This window comes from Melanotaenia boesemani, chromosome 15 (genome assembly GCF_017639745.1).
Source record: "Melanotaenia boesemani isolate fMelBoe1 chromosome 15, fMelBoe1.pri, whole genome shotgun sequence".
Lineage (NCBI taxonomy): Eukaryota > Metazoa > Chordata > Actinopteri > Atheriniformes > Melanotaeniidae > Melanotaenia > Melanotaenia boesemani.
This window is the reverse complement of record NC_055696.1, coordinates 26827979-26847612: the sequence shown is the minus strand read 5'-3', so window position 1 is coordinate 26847612 and position 19634 is coordinate 26827979. Positions and strand designations below refer to the sequence as shown.

Below are 19634 nucleotides of genomic sequence, written 5' to 3'. Positions count from 1 at the left end.
TCTGACAGTGTAATGGCATCGTTAGTCCAACCATCACAGCAGGTCTTCTTTGTCTATAGTAATTTTGATTATTGCCCATTTTAAAAAAATTAAGAATAAAAAATTATTCTGTTGATTTTTGCCTTTAAAGAAAAGAAAAAAAAACAAAGAAACCTGCACCACAACAGCCTGATGTAGGAATGAAAGTGTGTCAGGTGTTTGTAAGAAGAAACTTCTACTGAATAAATGATAATCGCTCTAAATCCCCAAATCATCTTCCTACTACATTTCCTTTTAAGTCTTTTAGGGGAATTTAAATCTGAGACCCAGCTGTTAATAACCTGACAGAGTAACGGCCTTTCACACAGGGTTCCAGGTGTTTTTTTTTTGTTTGTTTGTTTTGTTTTGTTTTATTTTGTTTTGTTTTGTTTTTTTGTTTGTTTGTTTTTTTGCAGCTACTGAGCTCATTAATTTAAAGGGTGGATGAAAATATAACTTATACAAGTTGCAAATATCTCATAACAAAAATTTATATTTTATTATTCTAAGAAGATCCTGCGGAATTCCTCACAAAGACCACGTCATTGTTTCAGTGTCAAAGCTGTAACTTTAATCTAATTTAAGCTGAATTCAGTTTCAGTTTTGACTCATTGAGGGGAAATTGAGGTTAATGAGTCATCTTGGTGTGTACATATATATTGTGTACACACACACACACACTCTCACATGCAGTGAGGAAAATAAGTATTTGAACACCCTGCTATTTTGCAAGTACTCCTATCATGGAGGGGTCTGAAATTTTTTTCGTAGGTGCATGTCCACTGTGAGAGACATAATCTAAAAAAATAAATAAATCCTGAAATCACAATGTATGATTTTTTTAACAATTTATTTGAATGATACAGCTGCAAATATGCAATATATATATGGTATATATTGGGTAAACATCAGATGTCCAGGGTCAGTAAATGCAGCATGTAATGTACTGCTATGTTGTTCTAAATCATCTCATGTTCTAGATCATAATTCAGAATTCGTATATCATCATCTCACCAACCGTCTCCATGGTGAAATTTTCTGTCATAAAACCACCAGATGTGACAACTGAAGTTAAACAGCCAACATTAATTAAGAAACCCTGATAAAACTGATGATCTATTACATCTATATATCTCTATATGTTTCACCCCCATTTTACATCCGTCATTTCTCTGTTATGATGGCGGGACGTGGAGAAGCAAGTAAGAAAAGACGAGCCGACTGGCTCTATCGATGGATTTGAGAATAAACACATTAATGGAGCGACTCATGGATGTTGCCTCTGTGGAGAGTCAGGCTTTTTAACACACTCTCTTTGATGAACTCATTAGAAGCTGGAAGCTAACACTAGCCACCTGAGTTGAGGAAATGGTTAAGAACTGAATGGAAAAAAAGAAGGCGGAAAACTATTTCCAACACAACGACAAGGTTGCTGCTATGTATCAAAGGAGAGGTGAACCAAGATGATCCATACTGTGATAATCTCTGTGAAATCTTGGCATTACTGGATACGAGGAAAAAAAAAGTGCATGAACTCATCCAGTTCCTGCTAAATGAAGTACAAAGCAGAGAAAGGGCACTCCAACTAAACAGGCCAGGTCACACACAAAAGGATCTGCAAAATGTGCAAAACGCACAGCAAAGAGTTGAGATAGAAGCGGTGGAAATCCCTCAAGTTTCCACAGTAGTGAATAAGGTACCAGGAGAACCACTTCAAAGAGAACTAAACAAAAGAGGCCTTCAGCTTGCAGATTTTTCCTCTTGAAGGCTCTTTTGACTCAGACCTGTGCTTGTTAATATTGGCAGATTATTATTGGCAAGTAGTGACTGGCAAAAATCAGAGAATCAGAGAATCGTTGGTGGCCACAGAGTGTATATTTGGTTGGGCTGTACAAGGGCCGGTTACAGCATCCAGTGTATATTGATAATGAACAGAGTGGTTTTTGAATGGTCTCCCAGTCCATTCCTGTTAACTGCAACAGTAAGAAAACATATCAAGCAGTATGACACAGACAGGCCAAAAATAGTGGAGACACTGAAAGATTCTCTTGATGTAACAGAAGCCCTTTTCATCACCACAGCTACAAGGGAGATTCTGCACAGTACTGGCATTGATTTGTGCAAATGGGTAACCAATTCACAAGATCTGAGAAGGAAGTGGACAGAATGTGGAATGGAGTCCACTATAGAAGCAATGACTGCTGGAAGCCCACTGAAAGTGTTGGGATTGGTGTAGAAATCTGACACTGATGACTTTGTGTTTGATCTAAAGGGACTGCTTAACATTTTAAGGTTCAATGAAACCACAAAGAGAGGTGTACTACAGATTTATGCTCATATCTTTGACCCTATTGGCTTTCCCACACAAGCAAAGTATTCTTTTGTTTTTTGTTTTTTACTGAGGGAAAGGGGGGTTGCCTGGAATGAGCAGCTACCATCAGATCTAACTGAAAGGTGGGATCTGTGGTGTAGAAAACTGTCACAGCTCCACCAAGTGGTCATTCTGAGATGGTATCAAATTGAGATCCAGTAGAACTCAGAAACTGCCAGTGAGAAAGCATACAGCGCTACTGCTTATCTGCAAGGATAGAGCAAAGAAGGTGAGATTGTGACAAATTTTGTGGTATCCAAGTCAAAGTTCGCACCACTAAAGAAAATTACCATACCACATTAAGCTTATGGATGTGCTACAGATTTCTGCTTGTATCTTTGGCCCTTTACACTCAGTAGACCCCTAAGATGAGTGAAAATGATTGATCCAGGCTTCCCTTTCCTAAAAGTTGGTTTACCGGGATCCCCCTCTGGAGCCAGACCTGGAGGTGGGGCACAGAGGTGAGCGCCTGGTGGCTAGGCCGTTGCCCATGGGGCCCGGTCGGGCTCAGCTCGAAAAGGCCCATAGGTACCCCCTCCCGTGGGCTCACCATCTGCAGGAGGGGCCATAGGGGTCTGGTGTAGTGTGAGCTGGGTTGCAGGGACCTGGCGGTCTGAAGCTATCTCTAGAGACGTGGAACGTCACCTCCCTGGCGGGGAAGGAGCCTGAGCTGGTGCGCAAGGTTGAGCAGTTCCGGTTAGATATAGTTTTACTCACCTTGATGCACGGCTTGGGCTCTGGAACCACTGTCCTCGAGATAGTGAGACCAGGAGGGTTGTGATTGGTAGGAACGGCTCCCCTGATCTGAATCCAAGGGGTGTTTTGTTATTGGACTTCTGTTCTCGTCATGGATTGTCCAAAACAAACACCATGTTCAGACATAAGAGTGTCCACATGTGCACTTGGTACCAGGACACCTTAGGCCGCTGTTCAATCGACTTTGTAGTCGTATCATCAGACTTGCGGCAGCATGTCTTGGACACTTGGGTGAAGAGGCTGGCATGGGCTCTCCTATCTCTGGGGCTGAGGACACTGAGGTGGTTAAAAAGCTCCTCAGTGGCAGGGCCCCAGAGTGGATGAGGTCTGCACAGAGTTCCTTAAGGCTCTGGATGCTGTAGGGCTGTATTGAATGACATGCCTTTGCAGCATTACATGAACATCGGGGACAGTTCCCCTGGACTGGCAGACTGGAGTGGTGGTCCCCCTCTTCAAAAAGGGGGGCCGGAGGGTGTACTCCAACTACAGGGGATCACACTCCTCAGCCTCCCTGGTAAGGTCTATTCAGGGGTGCTAGAGGGGAGGGTCCGTCGGATAGTTGAACCTCGTTTGAGGAGGAGCAATGTGGTTTTCATCCTGGTTGTGACTAGTGGACAAGCTTTACACATTCTTCAGTGTCTTGGAGAGGGCATGGGAGTTTGTTCAACCAGTCTACATGTGCTTTGTGGACTTGGTGAAGACGTTCGACCGTGTCCCCTGGGGATACCTGTGAAGGTGCTCTGGGAGTATGGAGTGCTGGACCCCCTTGTACGAAAGTAACCCTCTACGATTGGTGCCAGAGCTTGGTCTGCATTGCAGACAGCAAATCACATTAGTTTCCAGTGAGGGTTGGACTCCGCCAAGGCTGCCCTTTGTCACACATTCGGTTCATAACTTTTATGGACAGAATTTCTAGGTGCAGCTGAGGTGTTCAGGGGAGCCAGTTTGGTGGCCTCAGGATTGGGTCTCTGCTCTTTGCAGATGATGTGGTTCTGTTGGCTTTATTGGGCCATGATCTTCAGCTCTCACTGGAGCGATTCGCAGCCGAGTGTGAAGTGGCTGGGATAAGAATCAGCACCTCCAAATCCGAGACCATGGTCCTCAGCCATAAAAGGATGGAGTGCTTTCTCTGGGTCAGGAATTGAGGTCCTGCCCCAAGTGGAGGAGTTTTTCAGGGTCTTGTTCACTAGTGAGGGAAGGATGGAGCGGGAGATCGATTTACCAGTTGACCTACGTTACTACCCTTACCTATGGTCACAAGCTGTGGGTAGTGACTGAAAGAATGAGATCCCGAATAAAAGCGACGAAGGGTGGCCGAGCTTTCCCTTAGAGATAGGGTGAGAAGCTCAGTGATCCGGGAGAGGCTCAGAGTAGAGTCGCTGCTCCTCCACATCGAGAGGAGCCACATGAGGTGGCTCGGGCATCTGGTCAGGATGCCTCCTGGACGCCTCCCTGGTGAGGTGTTCCGGACACATCCCACTGAGAGGAGGCCCCAGGGAAGACCTAGGACACACTACGCCTATCGGGTGACTTGAGAACACCTTGGGATCTCCCCGGATGAGCTTTTGAATGTGGCTGGTGAGAGGGAAGTCTGGGCTTCCCTGCTTAGGCAGCTGCCCCCGCAACCCGACCCCGGAGAAGCAGAAGAAAATGGATAGATGGATGGACGTCTGGAGCTTAAGAGTGCACTGATTAGAGCAAGGTTAGGGAACCACCTTCTTAAGCCTTTAAACCTAGAGAAATACAAACTAAGCATGTGGACAGACTCGATCATTCTTCACTGGGTGTGTAGCACAGCACAAAGGTAGAAGCCATTTGTGGCAAATAGAGTAACTGAAATACAAGCTCTCACCAACCCAGAGTCAAGGTCTCACTGCAAAGGCAAAAGCAATCCAGCAGATTTACCTATCAGAGGTCAGAGTGTAGCAGCCCTTATCGAAAGCCAGCTGTGATGGAATGGACCCTCTTCATTTACCACAAATGGCACAGTAGAAAACACTGATATGAACAGTGTTATAGATGATGTAAACGTTGAAGTTAGTTCTAAGTTTTAGGCAGCTGGCAAGCACCGAGCAAACCCAGCCACTATTAAAACAAGAAAAATGTGGTAGTTTAAGGTCAGTACTAAGAATAACTGCATGGGTGAAGAGATTTGTTGCTAATGCTCATTCTAGCCAAAGGATGCAGGGAGAGCTAACATCTGAGGAACTTAATGTAGCTAAACGGTATTGGGTGAAGTTGGCACAAGAGCAGAGTTTTAGGCAAGAAATCGTTCAGCTGAAAAACGAAAAGACAGGGAACCAGTGCTGGAACAGAATGCCGAGCCAGGAGAAGAAGATGCAACCCTGTTCTCCCCTCAGTTATTATGGGGAACGTGAGATCGCTTCCCTATAAAATAGACGTGCTAACGGCCTAAATCCAACATCAGCAGGAGTATCGGGCATGTGGCATCATGACACTGCTGGACAGTTTCAGACAGAACGAGGGACAGTGGTAAGAGAAGAGGCGGAGGGCTTGCAGTGTATGTGAATGCTAAATAATGTAACCCTAACATGCATGTCTTTGGACACTGTTCGAACTTCCCCAGAGCCAAAGCTCGAACCAGTGACCTTCTTGCTGTGGGCTAACCATCACACCATCGCGCAGCCCGGCTCCTTGTTTAGAGCAACAGATTTTCTCTTTGTTGATGAAATCTCTGTTTAAAATGGCGTCACGAAGCACCTCCAAGAAGAAAGAACACAATCTGCTGGATGACGCCATTCCTCTCCTGTGTTTCTGAGTCGTGTTTTGGTTCTACCTTAAGGAAGAGGCTGCAAGGCGATGGCGTCATGATGCTACGTAGCTGAGGCATTTATCACGATCTGATCAATACTCTGCCCCCTGTTGTGGAAACAGAGCAAGATTACAGTTTACAAACCACATCCACTCCTTAACTGTCCTGTCCTGACTTGCATCCCTTGGTGGAAATGAGGCTAAGGTGGTGGGAGAAAAGTGGATGATGCAACAGCTCCCACCCCCTCCAGAACACTTTGACAGCACTGCAGAGCTCCTTCAGCGACAGACTTCTTCACCCTAAATGTGTGAAGAAGCACTATTGTAGTTCCTTCCTTTCTGCAGCAGTTAGACTGGGCCTTCTTGCTCGTCTTGCTGCTGTTGCATTAGATTTTGCCCTGCTGGGGATGAATGAGGGTCTTTTCTTATTTGACAAAAGTTGGAGAGCTGTGGGATTTACTCATTTATTTGTTTTAATCCATCTTGGATATGTCAAGGATTAGCCAATATATTGACTTTCATGCATTATTTAAAAAAAGTGACATAATTAAACTGGCATTTAAAGGCTTAAAATCCTCAAATGTTTTTTTATATTTGGTTGTCAAGAGTTGGGCTAAAGTTGTGTAAGAGATTTATGCATTATGAATGCATTATGAAATATTTAACCTTAAAAGTTTTTGGCCTGCTGGGACAGTAGCATCTCAGCTGCAGACAGGAAAAGACTGCTACTGGGGAGGAGGGCCAGCTCTGTGCTGGGGTGCTCCATGGATGCAGTGGAGGTCTAAAACATCCTTTATTTCCCTAATATTACTGTTAATGTTACTGTTATTACCATTAGTTATTAATGTTAATATCTACCTGCTGTACAGTATTTATGTGAATACTGTAAATCATTAACATTACTGCATATTCATGCACATCACTACAGTTATTATTATTATCATCATCTTTAAACCTTTATTTAACCAGTTTTTTTTTTTTAAATCCCATTGAGACCCCTTTTTCAAGAGTGACCTGGTCCAGAGGTCAGCAGCTCACATCTTTAAAATCAGTGAATTGCATATATTTTCTAATGTATTAATTGTTAATCTATGGTCTTTGTATTCTGAATATGTCTTTTAAGTGCAATGAATGAAGTCAACAAATACATAATTAAAATGAGGTCAGAAACCATTAAAAACAGATCTTCGTGAAACTAAAAAAAACAAAAACAAAAAAACTCTTTAATTTCTATACCGCTACACACCTGGACTTATTTTATCCTATTTTTTCCCCCTCTTTTAAAAAATTTTTTATACTCTTGTCAGTTTTTAAATCTAACATTTCACTAGCTGCTGTAACAACTTTAATTTCCCCAATGCTGGACTAATTAAGAACTTTCTTATTTAATCTTTATAGCAGTTTTTTGGAAGTGGACATTTTAGTCCTTAATGATTTCAGAGGGTAGTAAAATAAACTGATGTCTTGGGGTTTAGAACAGGGCTATTCAGTTCAGTCCCATGAGAGCCAAAGTCCTGCAGATTTTCAGTGTTTTCCTGCTCCAACAAACCCGAGTCAAACATCAAAAACCTGCAGGACTGCAGCCCTTTTGGGACCAAATTGAATAACCTAGGTTTAAAGTGCAGTAGCTTGATCATCCATCACAGCCTGACAGTTATTTCTGATTGTAACCTCAACGATAACAGTTTTATTCACAAAGTTCCCATGTGAATGATGATGCCTGGTGCAGATTTAAGGCCACCTGTCAGTCAAATGCTACAACTCTGTATTACAAGACACTGAATGCCCCTTTGGTTTCCCTCCAGGTTCTCATCAAGCCTAAGCCCGTCTTTCAAACGGCGGTTGTGAGCGAACAGACGAGGCAGCTGGTCACCGAGACGCTGCAGCAGGTGACCCGCTCTGCAGAGATCAGTCTGGTTCAAACCTCGAGCCAGGATGGGTCAACAAAGGACGAGACCAGCAGCGTCACTGAGGCAAGCAGCGTACCCAGCGAGGTCTCCCAAGGCAGCACCCAAGGTACTGGGATGTTTTCCTCCTGCATGATTTAAAGATGAGATGCAGTGCATTCAGAAAAATCTGTTGTTCCTGCTTCTTTAAAGCAAACATTTACCTGATAGCATGTTGAATGATCTTCCATCAAGCATTCAATCTACATTCATTTCGGACCCTGCTCCATCCTGTAAAACGCTTCCTGTTCTTTAGAGTTGCAGCCTGTAGTGCACATGGTGTCCTCCAGAGAGCAGGATTGGGCCGAACAGGAAGTAGCTGTGGAGTCCACCCCTACTATCATTTACCAGGAGGTGACTGGTGGGGAATCCCAGTCTGCTACCTCCACCATCAAAGCTTTTTTAGAGCTTCAGCAGACAGGTGAGACTTTACGTCATGGGGACAATAGAAGGAAGGCATGCCATTACCACCTGTTTACATGCTGAGCTCAGCAGTTTTAAAACCAGTGATTACACCTTAACAGTTTCCACTATATCTTGTTCTCTCAGCATCTCCTTTCCCTCCAGCCTTTATATTGCCAGCAGATTAAAACCAGTTCTCACAGCCTTCCATGAACTGCTTTTTTGAACTGCTTTTTTTTCATGAACTGAAGCCTTTTTTCCCACGGTTAATCAAGTTTTTTTTTTTGTCCTCGAGGCCTTGCTTTGACAGTGAGCTCACTGGACTGCAATCCTGCTTAAGAGGGTCGATAAGCAATTAAAGATAAAGATTCCCCTGGTAAATTTGAAGGTGGAAATAATTACTATATTTAAATTGAGGCATAGATAAGTACAGCGTATTAAAACTGATGTTTATTTCCCCCTGAAAATCCCCTAAAAACCAAAAATAAAAAGGTTATTTAGTGCATAAAACCTGATCTGTTTACTAGATCAGCTTATTAACAAAGGTAATGCCCTGTCTTACTGTTTTCTGGTTGTAAACCATGATATCATGAGCTTTTATTTCAGCGGCGCATAAACAGTTTTTGTCACACGGGTCACGTGCTGCTTATTTGATCCGACTTAATGATCTCTGTTACCTGTTTTTTCCCAGTCTAGTTTACCTTTGAAGTTTTTTATATTGCAGTTTTAAACTCAACACTTCCTGCACCAACTTTCCTATTCAAACAATTCTAACAACTTTGTGTAAGCTCTTCATTGACCAGTTCAGCCTGCAAAAAGTTTTCTGGAGTTTTCTTGAAAACAAACTGATGCTATCTCTTCTTATCAGGGTAAATCATCATGGTAACTTAAGACTGGAAACCACAACAGGTTATGTTCAGGACGAGCATTCAAGACCAGTTAAAGCACTGCCTGTGACACAAAACTGACTGACTGACTGTTTTTTTTCATAGTGTTAAATATTCACAATACTAGACAAATCACATGCATGCTTCGACAAAACACCCCAAACATGTTAACTGAATGAAATGTACTAATTTGTAGACTTATATATATTTATATATATTCATGCTTGTATGTTCATACTTTGTGGGGTCATCATATCAATAAATCTATAAATTATTGGGGTGTAACGATACATCGATCTACAACCCCAATTCCAAAATATATTGGCAAGCTCTGTAAATTGTAAATAAAACCAGGCTGAAGTGATTTGCTAGTCTCATCAACCAATGTCACTTCTGGGAGTTGAGGAAACATTCATTTCATGATGCTCCAGATGTTGTGTATTGGTGAAAGGTCTGGACTGCAGGCAGGCCAGTTCAGCAGCCTGACTCTTCTCCTGTGAAGACATGCTGCTGTGATGGATGCAGGATGTGGTTCAGCATCGTCTTGCTGAAATCTGCAAGGCTTTCCCTGAAAGAGACGTTGTCTGGATGGGTGCAGATGTTGCTCTAAAACCTCCATGTACTTTTCAGCATTGATGAAGCTTCACAGATGTGGAAGCTGTCCACGCCATAGGCACTAATGCAGCCCCATACCATCAGAGATGCAGCGTTTCACCTGTCCACTGATAACTAGCTGGATGCTCCCTCTCCTCTTTAGTCTGCAGGACATGCCGTCCATGCTTTCCAGAGACAACTTCACATTTTCATTCAGTTTTCCACTTTGTCTCAGACCATTTTAAATTAGCTTTGGTCCAGAGAAGACGGCACTGTTTCTGGATCCTGTTCACATCTGGCTTCTTCTTTGCATGATGGAGCTTTAACCTGCATTTGTGGATTTCAGGATTAACTGTGTTCACCGACAGTGATTTCTGGAAGTCTTCCTGAGTCCATGCAGTAATTTCCAGTAGAGAATCATGTCTGGTTTTAATGCAGAAGATCACCAGCATCCAGCCTTGTCCAATGCACACAGAGATTCCTCCTGTTTTTCTGAATCTTTTGATATTATACACTGCAGATGGTGGACCTTCAGTTTTCACAATTTTATGTTGAGAAACATTTTTTCTAAATTTTGTTCCACATTTTTCAGACTCAGTTTGTCTCAGACTGGTGAACCTCTGTCCATCTTTTCATCTGAGAGATTCTACCTCTCTGAAATGGTCCTTTTATACACAGCCATGTTACTGACCTGTTGCCAGTTAACCTGAATAGTTATCAAATGCTCCTCCAGTTGTTTCTGATTTGTACCGGTTACTTTTCCAGCCTTTTTTTACTCCTTTTCCAACTTTTTACAGACGTGTTGCTGCCATCAGATTCACAGTCAGCTCATATTTTCCATCAAATGTTTAAATGTCTCAGTTTTAATATTTGATATGTTGTTTATCTGTTAAATATGGATCAATGAGATTTGTAAATTCAGTTTTAATTAACATTTTTTTTTAAAACTGGGGTCGTACATTTATACATTGAATCAATAACACTAGCATTCAGTTGTCAATAGCGTCAATACAAACTGATAATCTGGATCAGTCATGGATCCAGTAATAATCTGTGAGACGTTCTTCACAAATAACATGGAATTATTTCCTTTGTTCTAACAACCAAAATTTTATTTAATTGGATGAGGAAAAATGTGGATTTCTTAATGTGTGTAACTGTGATAATAACTGTGTGTAACTGTGATAACCTGTTTTAACTTCCTAGTAAAAATATTTGGTTTATTTGGAGGAGACTCTAAATAGTAGAAATACTTAGTTTACTGGACTGGTCAATTATATTCTGGTAATCACTGATGACAAGGAAAAATCTTGTGATCGGCTACTGGACTTCTTTAAATTAAATAGTTGGTTTTGTCATGATCAGGTTGCTGTAGTTGCCTGTAATTTGCAAAAAAGAAAGAACTTGTCTGCAATCACTCACCAACTCGTAAACTGGTTTTCCTACTACTCGCCTTCCTTTAGGAGAAGTGCAGCGTTTAATTACCAGTTTGGGAATAACTGTCCAACTTGCTGCTGGTTCTTTTTTTCTGTTTGTTTTGCAGCATTGTTGCCGGTCTTTTTGTTGTCAGTGGAGACGATGAAGGCACAGAGATGTGAGATGTTCTCAGTATCCTGCAAACTCAGGGACTCTTTAAGATTTAGACCGCTTCTCACTGAACAAAAGACCACTAAATCGGACACGAGTGTAGACAGTAACTGTTTAACTGAATTTATAGATGATGCTACTTTTTGTTCTCCCAACAGTGAAGGAAAAGACAGAGTCCAAACCCAGGCAGCATACTATCGACCTCAGCCAGATGGTTGTGCCCATCCAACTGACCCAAGAGAAGAAGCCCACCCCAGAGTCTCCCAGACCCTCCACCTCAGAGGCTGAGCCCAGCACTGAGCACATCACAGCAGGTACTCCTCCTGCACGGCTTGACCCACAGTGTGAAATATACTACACACCTGCCACTTCCTTTCTGGGCTTCCAGCAAACAGTTTCAGCAGAACAAACTGAGCGTCACTATAAAACCTTCTATTTGCCACACAGTTCCTGTTTTATCTAGTTTTTCTACGGTCCGTGCATGTGTATCCTGAGTGATGAGTGTAACTGGGTCATCTGATTCCACCGCAGGTAAAGCCAGCAGAGTGGGAGAGTCCTCAGAGGATGACGTGGTCATGTCCTCCAGTCAGCCGCTGGGGAAGCCTTACAAAAGCAGCAGCCAGGTTACCGTGGTAACCAAACCAGTTGCTGTCTCCTCTGCGGCCGCAGCGTTGCACATGGTGAGGGTTCAGAGCAGGAATTTGGTTTGTGCTTCCACAGAAAGTGAAGTGGTCTTTGTTGTATGCTATGGTCAGGTTCAGAAACGGCTGTAAGCAGATACACAAACCAATAAAGTACTGTAGTTCTACGGTGTAATGAAGTAATGTTAGTCCATCTTTTTATCTTTTTATAAGGCTCCTAAAATGTTCATAGTAATCAGTGTAAAGGGTTGGTTCATTCAAAAAGAGCCAGAGCCACAAAGAGCTCTGGGCAATTCACAGAAAACTGTGTGAACACTTTCATAGGAACTAATTCTTCACTTGAAATCACCATAGTTGCTATCGAAAGAGTTCAGAAGGAAGTCTGTGGACTCGTGCTGGAGATACATATTTTCTGTTAATCTGTGTGAAATGACATTTAAGATATTAATACATTTTTTTCCCTCAGAGTTGCTCATCATCTGGTGCCAGATGCCCTTTTCAGACATTAAATGTATAAAATTTACTTGAAGTTCAACACAACGTGTTCTTACAGGTTGTGTTGCCATAATAGCTGGATGTTAGCAAAACAAGCCTGCTGTGGTCGTCTAAAACACACCAGTAGGAGATGGGAGCGGCTGAAACTGTGGCTGAAAAAATAAATAAAACAAACACAACAGTAAAACCAAAATCTTAGGTGATAACACGGATATTCCATGACATAGCTAACGAAACAGAAAGAAAGACACCTGTGCACTGTCAAAAGTTCCCAAGGGATAGTCCCTTATTCTACCTCACTGCCTTTTTATCAACCAGACATGGACTTTGATTTACTCCATCATCACAAGATGCATGACAATTTCACATGACTTCATTCAGTCATGTATATGTTACAAGGCTCAATATGACATGCAATTAGCTTTAATTCCATGAAATGATCTTTTTATATGCTTAGTTGTACTCCTGCCTCTGCAGAGCTTATTTGAGCTTCCTGTTGATAAGTAACAAAGCACCTTTACAGTTGCATGCAAAAGTTTAAGCACCCTTGGTCCGAATTTCTGTTCCTGTTCAGCAAGTAGGTGATGAAATGACCCCCAAAAGGCATAAAGTTAGAGATTTAAAAAAAAACAATTGTATTTAATTTAAAATAAATCAGCTTTTTATCTGAATCTTTCATCAGTCTTCTTAATTCTTGTTTAAGGGATTTTCCCCCGTTCTTCATTGCAAAGGTTTCCCAGTTCGGGGAGATTCCTTGGGCATCGTGCATACCCTGCTCTGTGGAGATTTTTCCACAGATTTTCAGTGATGTTTAGGTCAGGAGACAGTGATAGTTGTGGTAAAATCTTCAGCTTGTATGAGCAGAATTGGCAAAAAAATATTTTAATTTAATAAAGAATAGCATTAAAATTTCAAGGGGAGCCCCACATCCAAAAGGCTCCTCTTGACCATGTAAATTTGTTCAGCACAGTACGTCATCATTCTGCTGGACAGGAGAGGTTAGAAAAAATAAACTTCAGCTTGTGCCTCCTGAGGTAGTCTATTGTGGATTTTAAGGTGTTTAGGATCATTATCCTCTTTTCATTTTCACTTTCTTTGCAGATGGTTTGCATCCAGAATTTGCTGGAATTTTATTGAGTTAGTTCTTCTTTCTACTTGTGAAATGCTTCCTGACCCATTGGCTGCAACACATTCTAAAAGCATGACTGATCCACCCCTCTGCTCAACGGTTGGATAGGTGTCTCATTAAATTCTGAGCACTTTTTTCTCCAAACATACCTTTTAGATTTCTACTTTACCCTCATCGGTCCACAGGACTTGTTTCCAAGAGGCACTAGGCTTGTTCACTTGCTCTTTTGTAAATTTTCGACTCTTAATGTTTGTGGTGAGGATGCAGGAGAGTCTGCTGACTCTTCCATGAAGGCCATATTTGTGCAGGTGTCGCTGCAACTGCAGTCAGCTAAATCCTCCTGTAGGTCTATCACAGTCAGATGTGAGTTTTGATTTGCCTCTCTAGCAATCCTACAAGCAGTCTGCTTTTCCAGACCTTCTCTTGACATCCACTGTTCCTGTTGACTGCCATTTCGTAATGACATTACAAACTGAATAAAAATGGCTACCTAAAAAGGTTTAGCTCTCGTCTTATAGTCTACTCCTGCTTTGTGGGCATCAACAATCTTTATCATCAGCTTGGAGATGGACAAGGTTAGAGGAGTCAGAGTTTTCATAATCTTTGAAAATTGGAAATTACCTGGCCTTTTACTAATGATGATTCTGAACAAGCCACAACCCTAATATGCTACTTAAGACCTCAGTCAGACTTGTCTGAGAGCTTAAATCTCCTGGGGTTCCCATACATTTGCAGGGTGCTGCTTTCTTTTTCCACTCATGCAGAACAGAAATAAAACACTGTTAATGCTTAAAATGTTGAACATAGTGTGGCATCTTTAACTTTTATCATTTTGAGGTTACTTTATCTCCCTCTAGCTGAACGGTTAACGGTAATTTTGACCAGGGGTACTCAAACCTTGGCATGCTCACATCCCTCAGTTGTCCTGTTTGTTTGCTTTCAGCCCTCAGAGAGTCAGAGTAAAGCTGAGACAGTGTTGGAGGTGGGCGAGCTGGAAGGTGACACCTTGGACCCTCAGACCGGCTTGTTCTACCGATCCAGCCAACCAGCTTCAGACCCCGTCAAGCAGACCGCATCAGCTCAGCCGCCGCTCTCCAGCCAGGCGGAGGCTGGGCAGAGCCTGCAAAGCTCCACCCCCATCCAGCCACCGCTGCCCCTGCCACAGCTGCAGAGCAAACCTCAGATCAGCCAGCCTTCCTCTTCCACCTCCACTCCTCCTCTGGCGAAGAAAATCCCTAAACTACGAGAGCCTACTCAGTCCAAACCCCAGGCCTTAACCCAGAGCCCCAAGGACAGACCCCCACCGGCCCCGGCCCCAGCAAAGATTGCATCGCCTACCACACCAACAAAGTCTCCGGTGACACCACAGCTTCCAAAGCTCCAGCAAGCCCCCACCTCCCATCACAGACCCCTGCACACACCCATGTCCCACCCTCCTCCGCTTCAGGCTCACCACCCCATCAGCAGTGAGAAGACGTCCAGTCAGGTGAGTGTGGGCTGCAGGTAGCTGCAGATCCTCCTGTTAGTGGTGTGTGTTTTCCTTACTTCACTGCTGGATGCTGTAAATCAAGCCTGTTTACCATGAAGAAGAAAGGAAATGAATTTATGATTGTTTTGATGTTGGCTGCTGCTCCTCTTCCTCATTATTGTTTTGTAGCGTTTGTTTTGGCATTGAGCCGCTTATTTAAACATTGTTCTAACAAACATGTTTTTCTTTTAAATATCTTCACTGCAGCAGCCAATCATCACGCAGAGTGCTACCGTCACCAAGATTACCTTTGGCAGCCCCCACCACTCATCACCGGTCTTCAGCAGTGGCGAGGCAGTTGCCAAGCTGATTCCAGAGTCCAGCTCGTGGCCCTCAGGAGACAAGCCCTCTGTGTCGGACATCCTGAAGATTTCCATGATGGAGGCGGAGATTGATCCGAGCACGGAGCCTATGGTGGTGGATTCCTCCAGTGACTGCGGCCCACTGGGGAAAACGCTGGAGGTCCAGACAGTGTCGGGCACTCTGGACTCGGGCCAGTTCATCAGCAGCTCGAGGGCTGGCATGCACCATACCAAGTCCCAGCCTTTCAGCTGCATGCAGGGCCTCACAGCTCAGAGGAACAAAGACGACCTGGAAGTCATTGAGGTGAGTTTCTTGTTACAAAGTTATGAAGGTAATAAATCACACAGCAATAACCTGTCGGCATGTCTGTCACAACTTGGCTTCTGTAGAATTCCAGAAAATAAATCGTCAGCATCATTTAGCAATAACTCTGACTGAGATGGGAGTGTGCACTTAGTTTGTCTGTGTGCACGTTTCACAACAGTAGTGTTGTAATATGTGCTCATCTCCCTGCTCTTTATGCTGAACCATGCCTGCACTTCTTCTAAAAGTTTGTAAATGACACAACTTAAGTGTTTCTTATCAGTGATGACGAGTTAACATGCAGGACAGAGGTAAACCAGCAGGTCATGTGGTGCAACAATTGTAAGTTATCCCTAAATATGTAGAATACTAAGGAGATTATTGTCAGCTCCCAGACAGCGCACACTCAGCAACAACATAACAGGGCCAACAACATCACGAGTGTTCAAGAAAGCTCAGCAGGGGCCGTATATCCTCTGCAAGTGGAAGAGCCTCCGTGGTCCTCATATGCTCCAACATAGAGCATTCTGATCACTGTGGTTTCACAGCTGCGCCGCCTCCACAGTGAAAGCCCTGCAGTGCATAGTGGAAGCAGGAAGGATCTTTGGTGCCTTAATCTCCTTCCTCCAGGCAACTACAAGCTACTGTGTTCTGGTTGGTGGGTTTGGAGTGTTCAGGTCCAAACTATGACCCCTCTCCTTTCCTCCTTCTTCCCATGAAGACTAACAGTGAACTTAACTAAGACCCCTTAAGGCCCATTTATGCTTCCTTATGGATACGTCTGTTTCAAGCATTGTCATATGTCGCTGCCTTTTATATTTCCATCCATCTTCTACATTGCCATGGTTATGAAGTCAATTCATCCACTAAGTTTGTAATGTTTGTAGTAAGATATTCTGTAGATGAATCTGAAACTTGGTATCACATGGACATTTACTATTATGGACTCAGAAATAGCAACTTCCCAGTTAAAAGGGAATATACCATTAAAATAAATATTGGCAGCAGCTGTAACAAGCTTGAATTGATAAGTTAAAAGGATCAGAATCTGATGGCAAGCCCATCTAAATCTTTTACGTAGAGATACATAAAGGACTTTAATTTAATTTTATGTGTCCGTCCAACCATCCAGCCAGCCACCTACCCACCTACCTACCTACCTACCTACCTACCTATCTACCCATCTACCTTTAGGATGAACCTCATTTCAGCTGCTTATTTCCATGATCTCATTCTTTCAGTCATTACCCAGATCTTGGGACCACAGATGAAGTTTGGTACATAGATAGCGCAGTTTCAGAGCTTTGCCTTTTGTCTCAGCTCTTTCTTCGCCTCAGCCGACCAGTGTACCTGCCTCATTACTGCTGATGAAGCCTCAATCCAACTGACCATGTTTCATTCCAACCTATGATCTTTCATAAACCAAATCCCAAGACACTTAAACTGCTCCGCATGACACAGTGATTCATTTCCAACCCAGAGGAAGACCTCCACTTTTTTCTGGTTTACAGCGTCAAACTTAGAGGGGATGACTTTCATCCCACCTGCTTTACACTCAGCTACGAGCTGTTTCAGTGCTGAAAATCTTTATCTAAGGAAGCCAACAAATCCACATTTTCTGGAAAAAGTGGGGCTCCAACCCTGAGTTTCCAAACCAAATGCTCTCCTCTCCTCAGCTGCGCCTTGAGATCCTCTCCATGAGCACCACGATCAGGGGCAGCCTTGGCAGAATCACAAACACTGTGGATAACTTTGACTTTGTCCCAGGAGTGCAGACATATCTCGTACTTTGGATATGCAGGCCCTAATAGCCTTCGACAGCGGATCCAGCTCCCCATTCCCTAACAGCAAGTCCACAAAACATACATAGACTGGATGGTCAAACTCCCATGACTCCCTCAGCCACTCTGCAAGAGTAATGATCTGGTTCACTGTTCCACATCCTGAATTGTTCCCTCACCTACCCAACTCCTCTTCCCCTGAATACTCCAGAGTATTAGAGTCCATTTCCTCTCAAGGATTTTGGTTCTAGAGCCCACAGCATCTAGAGGCAAGCCCAACTCTATCTAACCAGTACCACTCCACCTTACAGACCAGCTCAGACTGTGTTCAGTTAGCAAGTTTCCATCCAAGTAGCCAGCTTGTGACACTGAGAATTGGGATGTATTGGTTGTTTACAGTCTAATAAGTATTAGTAAAGTGATGCAGTAGGTTTTAGAAAAAGTGTGTATCAAATATGCTGTAGACAGCATTAACGGGTTGAATATCGCGTGACTGCTTCTTCTTCTTTGTCCCTTTTGTTGGTTGCATTTCAGCTATGCTGCTCAACACCTCCCCCGTGGTTTCTTGTTGTAGTCTTGTTGCGCTATACATCCACAAACTCTCTAAAACGGACCAAAATATGCATTAAAAGGGTGCAGAGGACAGTCAGAAGGCTCCATCCAGATGCCGTTTTAACATAGAGTATAAACAATTTTGTTTTGCTTCCCACCTCAATGAGCCAACATGGAGGTGGCATCCAAGGCTCGACCACAAGATGCTTGCCAGCGTTTTAGATTGACTGTTATTGTATAAAATGTTGTTTAATTTTACATCTAATAGAAACTTAACTGACTAAAATGCTGATGTGATCAATGCAGGTGATCCCTCAGTATTCCATCCTGCCGGACTCCAGCCAGTCCAACGTGGTGGTGGAGCCCAGCGGCTTCCTGGAGATCACCAACTACACCAGCCAGCAGCTGGAGGAGGACAGCCCCATGGATCAGGAGGTGGACAGCAGCAATGACGAGGCTGCAGCTGCCAGCCCCCTCGACCAGCCGTAGTCGCCCCACCCAGGGGGCGTGGCACTTTTTCACTTTGAACCAGCAGACGGATGATTTGTTTGGGGGCCTCAGACCCAGCAGACAAAGACTCGCTGGATTTTTTTCTTCTGTGTGAAACATTAGTTTCTTTTCCTTCCTACAACCAATGGCGCATGTGGTTTTTATTGCCTAATGTGGGAGCGAGGTGAAAGGATTAGTTTGAGTCCAGACAGTTGGGCAGCAGCCTCTCCAAACATCCAACGTTCCAGTGTTCAGCTCAGCTCCTCAATGAACAACATTTACACTCATGTTGCTGAGTATTTGGGATTACTTGGGTCCACGTTACGTCATTTTATAAAATGTACTCTACATTTGTGTTGATGGCTGTCCAGAGTGATTCTCCTGTTAATGGACAGCCTGTTTCAGCAGATAAAGACTTAATCTGTAACAGCAAACTCTCCAGCACTTCAGGGGGTTAAAGTTTTCAGAAGATGGAGCAAAGCTGGGGCAGATCTAATTTTCTGTTAGGAACATAAAATAAAAATGAGAAGAGAGTCCTGGAGTTTGGATTCAGTCCAACACAAGTCACTGCCAAGTGTAATGTTAAGAAAAAAGAAAACAAATTACGAAATCTACATTTTTTTGTTGTTGTAAGATATATTCTGGAGTTTAAAAAAAAACTGAGAATTTCTAGAAATATGCATTTGTTTTTGCATAGTGTGTTTAAACTGCAGTTCTTTTCTACCTTTTCAAACTAGACAACTAGTTTAAAGACATCATTTAATCTGCACAATAAATCAGCTCAGTAGGACCTGGTTGTTTTAGAGTTTTGTGTCCTTTTTTTTCCTCAAAGAAAAGTTAAAGTATTAGAAAAAGACCACTCTGTCAAGTCTTATGTATGTTTTGTGTTTGGGTTGTGATTCTTACCTCTTCAGTAATTTAATGTTAAAGTTAAAGGTCACATTCAGATTCTTACCAGTGATGGCTTACAGTAATGTGGCTGTAGCCGTCACCATCACCTCCCTACACATGAAGGAATGTCCACATGTGAATCAGAAATTGATTCACTCCCACAACACAGCAACATGTCGAGCAAGCAAA

The 19634-nt window shown here is 43.1% G+C and overlaps 1 protein-coding gene across 2 annotated transcripts in view; it reads left to right on the top strand.

Moving 5' to 3' along the window:
* The window catches only part of emsy (EMSY transcriptional repressor, BRCA2 interacting), a 42898-nt gene extending 23554 nt beyond the window's left edge, over positions 1-19344 (top strand). Inside the window, exons 14-20 of one of the 2 annotated variants that reach the window (XM_042008518.1) lie at positions 7723-7933; positions 8120-8284; positions 11492-11647; positions 11865-12013; positions 14542-15084; positions 15337-15732; positions 18372-19344. In XM_042008518.1, coding sequence (XP_041864452.1) covers positions 7723-7933; positions 8120-8284; positions 11492-11647; positions 11865-12013; positions 14542-15084; positions 15337-15732; positions 18372-18554 — 1803 coding nt within the window. In that variant the 3' untranslated portion in view covers positions 18555-19344. Of the gene's footprint in view, positions 1-7722; positions 7934-8119; positions 8285-11491; positions 11648-11864; positions 12014-14541; positions 15085-15333; positions 15733-18371 lie in introns of both variants that reach the window. The other variant, XM_042008517.1, reaches the window with a different exon arrangement.
* The last annotated feature ends 290 nt before the right edge of the window (positions 19345-19634 follow it).